We start from the raw sequence: 10,186 nt of genomic DNA, 5'->3' as shown, positions 1-10,186 counted from the left end.
GGCAAACAGCGCACATTGAACTCTGGGAAGGACCAGAGCTTCATCACATGATTGTACAGAACGTCAGCATGGTGAAATTCTGCGGAGAAAACGGCGCCCTCTTCAATGAAAGGGTAGATTGGGACCCTCAGCACGGGCCACTCGAATAACTGGGGCCCTTTCCATTTCCCGATGTTTTGACGCGCAGTGGCACTATATTACCCAATTGATTTTAGAAAATATGTTCCCAGTGTTTATTATTATTATTATTTTTTTTTAAATCATCTCATGGGCAAACAGGTTAATTTATGCTCCAGAGATATAGGACTTTAGCCTAGCCTAGTTGAGGTTGGTAGTAATTTTTGGTACTGAGTAGACAGGGGTGTTTTTTCAATTGTGAATTATAATTTATTCTTTATTACTGGACTGGAAATGAAATAGAATGCTCTGAGCACTGATCAATCCAGTACAGTCTACATCTGTATATCCAGGGGTTACATAGGCTGTTCTGCCACTTCAGAATGGAACTATAGAATTATAATTCTGAATTATAATCCCAATTTTATTATAATCCCAACTGTATGCTTTGATGGAATACAGCGTAGGCTACATTTGGGATAGAACATTTGTCCAATTTGGGTGACATTCTTACCCACACGACAAAGCCTTTCACTGACACCCTCTGCCACAATGTAAGACTTTATCATGTCAGATCTCCAAATCTGAATGTGAATCATGATTTCTATTATGAATCCATTTCATGGACTGTATTTGGATATCCAATGGGACTCTTGTGTGTGTCACTGTCATTGTTCGGATTGTTTTATTTAATATCTTACTGGAATTCCGTTTGGACAGTTCTCTGTATATAGAATGTCATCAAAAATGTCCCTGTTCATATTCTCAGTTTTGACTCAAAATCTCAATATATAGTTTTTCATCATCCCCAGTGGTTTGAAATGTATTTAAATGAGATCATCTAGTATATTCTATGCTCTAGAGATGTATTGGTGTTCACATTTATCAACATCTCATGACTTCCATGCCATTGTCACCATACATTGTGATAATGTGTAGCCTAGAGATCTGTGATGGTTTTAGCCTCTGTTGCTGTCACATCTTCTGGGCACTAGAGGGCAGTAATAACTTGGCTATTAACAAGGTATAATACCGTACACTACTAGTTTTCACGCTTTATTGTACAAATACAGTTTCAGCATATGGTAAAACACCTCATTCTATCATTACTCCGGTCATTCATGATATAATATGCAAATTCATTTGTCAGAGAGTTTATGGAAGATTTTACTATACTATCTTAAACATGGTTGAGAAACACTCAAATTATGTCTGAACATTGGAGACTTCAAATTGTAAATTCACCACATTTACCTGTATTTGTAAAGGAATTTTATCCCTCAAAAGCGTATGACTTGTAAGAGAGATTTTGGCCTACTTATGTGGTTATTGTGTTGTGTTGTCAACAGTTTGTCTGTAAAAATACTTTAAAGTAAAACTTAAGTCGTTTTTTGGGGTTGTCACGTGTGCTCTCTCTCCGGCCTCTCGGTCACCAGGCTGCTCGTTATGGCGCACACCTGTCACCATCGTTACGCGCATCAGCACATAATGACACTCACCTGGACTCCATCACCTCCTTGATTACCTGCCAAATATGTCACTCCCTTTGGTTCCCCAGGCGTCGTTGTTTCTGTTTCACTTTCATGTCTGTCATGTTTTCACTTATTAAATGATTCACTCCCTAAACTCGCTTCCCGACTCCCAGCGCACTCGTTACAGGGTTACCTTTACTTTACTATTTATATTTTTTTGACAACTTTTACTTCACTACATTATTAATGAAAATAACGTACTTTTTTACTCCATATATTTTCCCTAACACCCAAAAGGAATTGTATTGATTTATTTTACCTTTATTTAACTAGGCAAGTCAGTTAAGAACAAATTCTTATTTTCAATGACGGCCTAGGAACAGTGGGTTAACTGCCTGTTCAGGGGAAAAACGACAGATTGGTACCTTGTCAGCTCAGGGGTTTGAACTTGCAACCTTCTGGTTGCTCTAACCACTAGGCTACCCTGCCACCCCGAATGCTTAGCACGACAAGAAAATTGTCCAATTCACACACTTTTCAAGCGATCATCCCTACTGCCTCCGACCTGGTGGACTCACTAAACACAAATGCTTAATTTGTAAATGGTGTCTGAGTGTAGTGTGCCCTTGGCTATCTGTACATTAAAAAAACAAGGTGCTGTCTGGCTATAAGGAATTAGAAATAATTTATACTTTTAGCAATTACATTTGATTTCGATACTTAAGTATATTTCAAACCAAATACTTTTAGACATTTACTCAAGTATTTTACTGGGTGACTTTTTCATGAGTAATTTTCTATTTAGTTATCTTTACTTTTACTCAAGTATGACATTTGGGTACTTGTTCCACCACTGACTAGAGGTCACACTTTTGGGTCATAGGTCACTGGTCACATGTATAGGCACACAGGTGATCCGGAAGTAGCGCTCATCAGTAACAATTTTGGAATGATATGCGCTTACGGGAACTAAATCTGCCAGTATGGAATTATTGATATATTTTGCTGCTAATAAATGGGTAAAAAACCCAACCAAAGATCTATGTTTGGAAAGTGGTTTCTTTTGCAAGCATTTATGAACATCTGCAAACCCACCTGTGCCAAAGTGTAGAATTAGTCCTCTTGTGATACATCAATTGGCTCCCAATTGATAGCCACTACATGCCTAAGTAACCCTACAAACATGAGCAAGTGTGGATGTACTTCTCTGGTGATGAGTGCAGGATAAGCTCCTGAGTGGACCTATACTTACTGAACGGCCCTAAAAGCCCAGTCAGATATGGTAATCCTTTGGGCATTAAGGTAGGCTCTGGGGCATGCTGATGCTGCTGATCTTGTCGACTTTGGGGCGTTGGGGTCAATTAGAGAAACTCTCCAAGGAACCGTGGTCCATCAGCAGAACAGATGGGAGTCCCTTTCCGTACCACTTTACCGAAAGCATTCATATGGCTGTTTTATGGTCCATATGGATGACATTGGATTTATGAACAGGCATAAGTAGTCTATGTAAGTAGTGGTATAAGTGAAATGATCCAGTTCATGTCATCAAACATTCAACGAACGATCCCACTGGCACAGACGCCAGTTCAACGCCTAGTTTTGATGGACATTTGGTTTAGTTGTCAACTAACATAAATTCAATGTGAACGCATCCAAAAATGCGATTGGATTTAAGTTAAAACATGGTTGAAAAAGTAAGAAATTCCTTCATATTGATTAATTTTTGCAAATCAGTTTTCCACATTGATTCAATTTCATCACCTTGAATTTTTGGGTTGAAATGGTGTGGAAACAACGTTGATTGAACTAGTTTTTGCCCAGTGGGATTAGTGCTAACCTAAATCACACTGTGTCCTGTGAACTAACTTTGAAGTTTTACTTTCAACTACTATTTTCCCCTCAGACATAGAAACACCTTCATGTCTTCACCTGAGAGCCTTTGCAATGGGTAGCCAATGGAGATATCAAATGGAGACCAAACCATTAACATCACTTTCTCCAGGATTGTAGTTGAAAGTCAAAGTATTTCTCCATTAAAACACTTCATGACAGCCCGCTTGGAGTTTGCCAAAAGGCACCTAAAGAACTTTCAGACCATGAGAAACAAGATTCTCTGGTCTGATAAAACCAAAATTTAACACTTTGGCTTGAATGCCAAGAATCACGTCTGGAGGAAACCAGGCACCGCTCATCACCTGGCCAATACCATCCCTACGGTGAAGCATGGTGGTGGCAGCATCATACTGTACGGAACTGGGAGACTAGTCAGGATCAAGGGAAAGATGAACGGGGCAAAGTACAGAGAGATCCTTGATGAAAACCTGCTCCAGAGTACTCAGGACCTCAGAATGAGTGGCCGAGCCAGAGCCCGGATTTGAAGCCGAATGCACTGTATATAATACATTGGAAGAGGCACTGTATATAATGTGTACATTATACTTTGCTCATTTCCCTTTTCAGTTAAATAATTGTTTAATGATACAATATTGTCTAAGAGGCAAGGCTACTTACTCTAACTTAGACAAGGCTACTTACTCTAACTTGGACAAGGCTACTTACGCTAACTTGGATAAGGCTACTTACGCTAACTTGGATAAGGCTACTTACTCTAACTTGGATAAGGCTACTTACTCTAACTTGGACAAGGCTACTTACTCTAACTTGGATAAGGCTACTTACTCTTACTGTTGACTTATTCCTAAGAGTGACTATTGTGTCCAGGGGACAGTTCCCAACAGTTCTATAGTAACCCAGGCATCTGTAAGGCCCATTGGCCTCCTGCTTCCTTCCACATACACTAATAATTCTCTCAGTCTACTCACAGCACTTTTAACTGCACTGTCAATTAAATATTAGTTGCATGCTCAGCACTCATTGGCGTAATCAATTTAAATCTTCCTCGGAGAGTAATTGAGTGGATTTCTCCTTGGTTAAAGACTTTACCTCCGGGCCTTGTTCTGATCCGGAACGGCCACTCGAACACAGTTGATTATGTTATCCCGTAGTTTGATTTATAACATGATTACTATTTCAGCATGTAGTTAAGTTCACGGTAAGTGAATAACTCTAAATCTTGATAAGGTACAGTATCTCTAGACTGAATAATTGATAAATACACTACAGTTTGCTTGCTATATAGCAAAATACATGTAAATGATAAATGAAAACCTTACTTTAAATGGGAGACAACCTAAAATAGTAGGATTCTACGGGAGATGAAAGCAAACTATGAAACAAGAACGACTTTTCGGTGGAGATATTGGGGGGATGAACATTTTAAAACGCATTTCCTTCAATTCACAGTTTGACATGGCGTATTATGCTTCTTTTGAGAGGTATTTTTAGGGATATTTGAAGGGGCATTCTGAAAAAACAATAAGTGGAAGGAGAAGTGGAAGGCCTCCCACCCCCATTTTGCCATGGGGCAGAGAGAAAAATGTGCTGTTTTATAGCTCATCTCATGCTTTTCTTCACAGTTTGCCATCAGAATGAGAGAACATTTTGCAGTTTTAATGCTAATTTCCTGCTACTCTACACATTTTGCCATGAGGCTGAGAGAACATTTTGATGTTTTAAAGTAACTATCCAGTGAAAATCTCACATGCTGTTAACCAAATAATATTGCTGACTCATCATATATTCCTATTTGTGGCCAAAGCATAAATTCAAGAAAAAACACTTCAAAAACCTGACCTCAAACTTGTATCTCAAACAGACCTTTAAAAAAATGCTTGCTATGTCCATATAAAGGATGATGTCATCATCCTGAGGAGGATGAGCTGGCCAATCAGCGGTATACTTGTCTGAATATTTTTTATTACCGATATAAGCCCACACCATTCCAACACAGAAGAGCTGTTTTATTTTTTTATGTTTGGAAACAAAACTATTTCACACATATTTCAAAGAAATTCAAAGAAATCTGGAAATCAAATCAAATCAAACTTTATTTGACATAAAACATGTGTAGACCTTACCGTGAAATGCTTACTTTACAAGCCCTTCACCAACAATGCAGTTCAATAAAGAGTTAAGGAAATATTTACTAAATTAACTAAAATAAAAAATTATAAAAGTAACACAATTAAATAACAACAACGAATATACAGTGCAGTCAATGTGTGGGGGTACAGGTTAGTCGAGGTAATTTGTACATGTAGGTAGGGATAAAGTGACTATGCATAGATAATAAACAGTGAGTAGCAACACTGTAAAAACAAATGGGGGGGGTTCAATGTAAATAGTCTGGGTGGCCATTTGATTAATTGTTCAGCAGTCTTATGTCTTGGGGGTAGAAGGTTTTAAGGAGCCTTTTGGTCCTAGTCTTGGCGCTCCGGTACCGCTTCCCATGTGGTAGTAGAGAGAATAGTCTATGACTTGGGTGACTGGAGTCTTTGCCAGTATTTTGGGCTTTCCTCTGACATCGCCTAGCATATAGGTCCTGGATGGCAGGAAGCCTGGCCCCAGTGATGTAATGGGCCGTACGCACTACATTCTGTAGCGCCTAACAGTCAGATGCCGAGCAGTTGCCATAGCAGGTGGTGATGCAACCGTTCAGGATGCTTTCGATGGCGCAGCATTAGAACTTTTTCAGGATCTGGGGACCCATGCCAAATATTTTTTGGGGTACCGAAAATATTTGCATGGGTCCCCGCATAGCATCTGCGTCATCTGACCACTTCCGTATTGAGCGAGTCACTGGTACTTCCTGCTTCAGTTTTTGCTTGTTTTCAGGAATTATGGTCAGATTTAACAAATCGAGGGCGAGGGAGAGCTTTGTATGCGTCTGTGTGTGGAGTAAAGGGGGTCTAGAGTTTTTTTCCAACCCTGGTTACACATGTTACGTGCTGGTAGAAATGAGGTAAAACGGATTTAGGTTTGCCTGCATTAAAGACCTCGGCAACTAAGAGCGCCGAAACACTGGACAGCTACTTTGAAGCTGCAATATGGACACAACCAAATTCACATAGAAATATGAGTTATAGGTCTGACAGATTACCAGGATGCATACTCAGAGCATGCGCTGTCTAGCTGGTAAGTGTCTTCACTGACATTCTCAACACCAAAGGTAACCTGTCTAAATGACTGTCACTCCGTTGCATGCACATCTGTAGCCATGAAATGCTATGAAAGGCTGGTTATAGCTCATCGTCCAAGACACCTTGGACAACCTCCAATTCACATCCCACCCGAACAGATCCACGCAATCTCTATTGCACTCCACACTGCCCTTTCCCACCTGGACAAAAGGACTGTACAAATGTAGTATCTTAATTTGATCACTATTTTCTTGCTGATAATTTTTTTCTGCACTGCACAGCTGCAAATGCGAACTTGTAGTGTATTTGAGTTTTAAAAATGATTCTTAAGTTTGTAATTTCTACTTTGAAAATTTAGACTTCTTTTGCCTTAATGAAATTGTATCAAGCTCTACACAAATGTCTGTTAATTATAATCCACATAATAATTGTCTTGCTATAGCTTGATAAATATCCCTGCGATAACTGCAATTATTCCTTATTGCTCCAATCATTGACTAACAGTGAAATGTTTCCCCTCAGAGCTTCACATGTGCTTACAGTATGAACACCATGCTTGATTTACTCTGAAGGGACTCTAGACCTGCTCTATTATTGAGTCAGGGACAGACTAGGACCAGAAATCGGCCCGGGCAGGCCCACTGGGCTAAAGATGGACCCGTCCATCTGGCATTTGCCAGAATTGGCAGTCTGCTCCGTCAGTGAGATCTCTTCATATTCAATAACATATTCCATGATCTCAGTGTTGATCTAAGATTGGATTAGTTTAGAACTCCAATATCTGAAGGTGCACGTTAATTGAATTGAATGACCTGATTACTAAATGTCCCTAGCAACAAAAAAAAACACGATGTGTAGCCGAGTTTCTCCACTCAGACAATTTGTTGTGTTCACCATGCGCTGCTGCCGCAGTCACTGGCTCTTAATGGCCTTACGGCCATGAATTTTAGATACACTTCCCCTCACCAGCAGAAACTTATGATGAGATGCAATAAAATACATGGGCCAGTCAAGAGCTTAAATAAAACACATCAATGTCCCATATTTTATTTGTATTGTATAGCTTGGTCTCTGTAACAGTAATTGACAATACCAACAAATGGCCACAAAGTGAAATAGTCTAGCCACATCTATGACTAAGTGTATGATTTTGCTCTGCCTAATGAATACTCAGAGAGAGAGAGAGAGATGGAGAAAGAGGGGGTCAAAATGAGACTGAGGAAGGGAGTCACAAATCTGCATCTTAAACCAATGAAACACCATTTAGTTCTTGCTCCTCTTGTCTTGGAACTTCCTTTCATTTTGACTGAAGCTCCTCTAAATCAGGACCGCTGAGTGGGATCATTCGTCCAATGTATCACTGTGCCTGGTCTTTCCAGTCCTGTCTGTCTGTGTGCTGAGGTCTGGGATTCTACTGTTCAAGCCAGTGTGTCTGCAGTAGGGAAATGTGTCAGAGGATGGGAGTTACCTACAGCCACAGGCAGCCTAGAGAGTAGTCTGATCAGAAAGCTGTGTGTCTCTCACATGCTCAGGAGACATGGCGGGGGATATTGTGGTGGGGATACTCTATAATTTAGTACTACCTCTTCTTCTGCTTGCAGGTAAGTTGGGTTTGGAAGAATGTAAGTTAAGTATTCAAGTGTTAGGTAATAATACAGCGGGATGGTGGACTTGTTAGTTATTAATGTCATAGCAGTGGTTTTTCGAGTTCAATTGAGAGATTTTGCTTTTATAAAGTGCTTAAAGAATACTGTTAGAAACACCATTTTGGATACTTTACAAAAAGCACAGATAATGTATGTGAGACATGTTGTCTGGGGGAATGTGCAGATTAAGCCATTATTTATTGTTTCCCCTGATGGGAATTCTTTGAGTGGACACAGAAACATTGTAATAATGTGAGCATGTAGTCAGTCATTGAGTAAATTGTGCCGTAAAACTGTAATGGGAAATAAAATGTTTGAGTTGTTGAATAGTATGTTTATTGTATTGTTCTGTTCTCAACAGTACAATATTGAGCATGTGAGTTCAGAGATGTGTGTAATTGTGCACTGAAATCAGATAACTTTGAACTTTTCAGATTGTGGAATTTTCACTTTGCCCTTAAATGACATCATTTCTGAGTATTACAAAGGAGCATGTTGACAACTGCCCATGCCTCTCATAATGTTATATCAAGGATACAAAATCAACTCTGACCAAAATATTATTGCAGATCATTTTATGATGTATTTAGCTGTTGTATTAGAAAGGAAAAATAAAGAAACAGGGAAACTTTTGCCTTTCACTTTTAAGACACATTTTCCATGTTAATTGTGTATTTTCTACCTCACCATCAAGTAAAGCAAATCAAGATTCCAAGTAATTTCAATAAGAAAGAAATATAATACTAATTCAATTATACTTTGTGTTTTGTACTATTAAAAGTTTTAAGTTCAAACCAGGATCCATGATTTTGTTGTCAGTTTCATTGGCATTGTTGGTCGAAGAAGACCAACAATAAAATAAAATGTGGTGTGACCAGTAAGCAGCATTGTTTTTTAGCTAGCTACTTGTTAACTGTGTGATGGGGCTTTGTTCAGTCCAACACGCATGCATTTTGTACTAGTAGGTGCAATGGATCAGAGCATTCTATTACCAATGCCTTTTCTCTTTGATAGATGAAACAGTAGGCTATTTATTTCTAGCAGCTGTTGATTAATTATGGGTTTCTGTTTCAACTGTGCTTATTTGGATTTTCAGTAAGATGGACTCAACATAACGAACAATCACATAAAATACAGCACCCAAGACAAAAATTACAGTATATACCTAGATATTATATTGTACATACAAATAAACATCCATGTAAAATCTTTGTTATCTCTCCATAGCGTCATCCTTCCGGTACAATGGTCTGTCTGTGGTGTATTTCATTTTCCTGCTCACCCTTCCCCTGCTGCCAAACCCCTCTCTCACCTCCATGCAAGGTAAGACCTCAGAGGACCACCACTGGGTCTGAAATGACACCTCAAGTTCTAGACTATAAACAATAAGGCACATTTTATTCCAAGTTCCACTGTCTTTTGGTCTATGCTACAGGGCCCTCTATATGTTTTAATGTTTGCTAATAAACACCATGATTGATCAATGTGGCTCTTGGGAGACAAATCATTTTAATGTTCATGTTTATTGGGCTGCCTGTCTATTATTTCCAGAATAGTGTTAAATTACACTCATAGGGTTCTTCGGTTTGTCCACATCGGGGAACCTTTTTGGTGCTAGGTAGAACCCTTTGCAAAGGTTCCTACCTAGAACCCTCTATGTAGGGTTCTCTTAGAACCCTCTGTATAAGGTTCTGCCTGGATCCCTCTATGAAAGGTTCTACCAAGAACCATTTTATAAACAAAAGATTTTTACTAGAACCATCTATGAAGGGTTCTACCTATAACCATTTTTATCTTTGGAGGGTTCTTCCTAGAACCATCTATGAATGGTTCCAAAGCCTCATTAGCCTTTAAAATAACATTCTTTAGAACAATAATTACATATATCAAAATGCCTTTATTTGAGGGCCTG

The 10,186-nt window shown here is 39.1% G+C and overlaps 1 protein-coding gene across 1 annotated transcript in view; it reads left to right on the top strand.

Annotated features, from left to right (window-relative positions):
- The first annotated feature begins 8,165 nt into the window (after nt 1-8,165).
- Nucleotides 8,166-10,186, top strand: part of LOC135527435 (piezo-type mechanosensitive ion channel component 2-like) — a 40,846-nt gene continuing 38,825 nt past the window's right edge. Inside the window, exons 1-2 of the mRNA XM_064955965.1 lie at nt 8,166-8,229; nt 9,502-9,597. Coding sequence (XP_064812037.1) covers nt 8,166-8,229; nt 9,502-9,597 — 160 coding nt within the window. The remainder of the gene's footprint in view (nt 8,230-9,501; nt 9,598-10,186) is intronic.

This window comes from Oncorhynchus masou, chromosome 33 (genome assembly GCF_036934945.1).
Source record: "Oncorhynchus masou masou isolate Uvic2021 chromosome 33, UVic_Omas_1.1, whole genome shotgun sequence".
NCBI lineage: Eukaryota > Metazoa > Chordata > Actinopteri > Salmoniformes > Salmonidae > Oncorhynchus > Oncorhynchus masou.
Note: the sequence above shows the minus strand (reverse complement) of the source record. Positions and strands in the feature narration are given on the sequence as shown.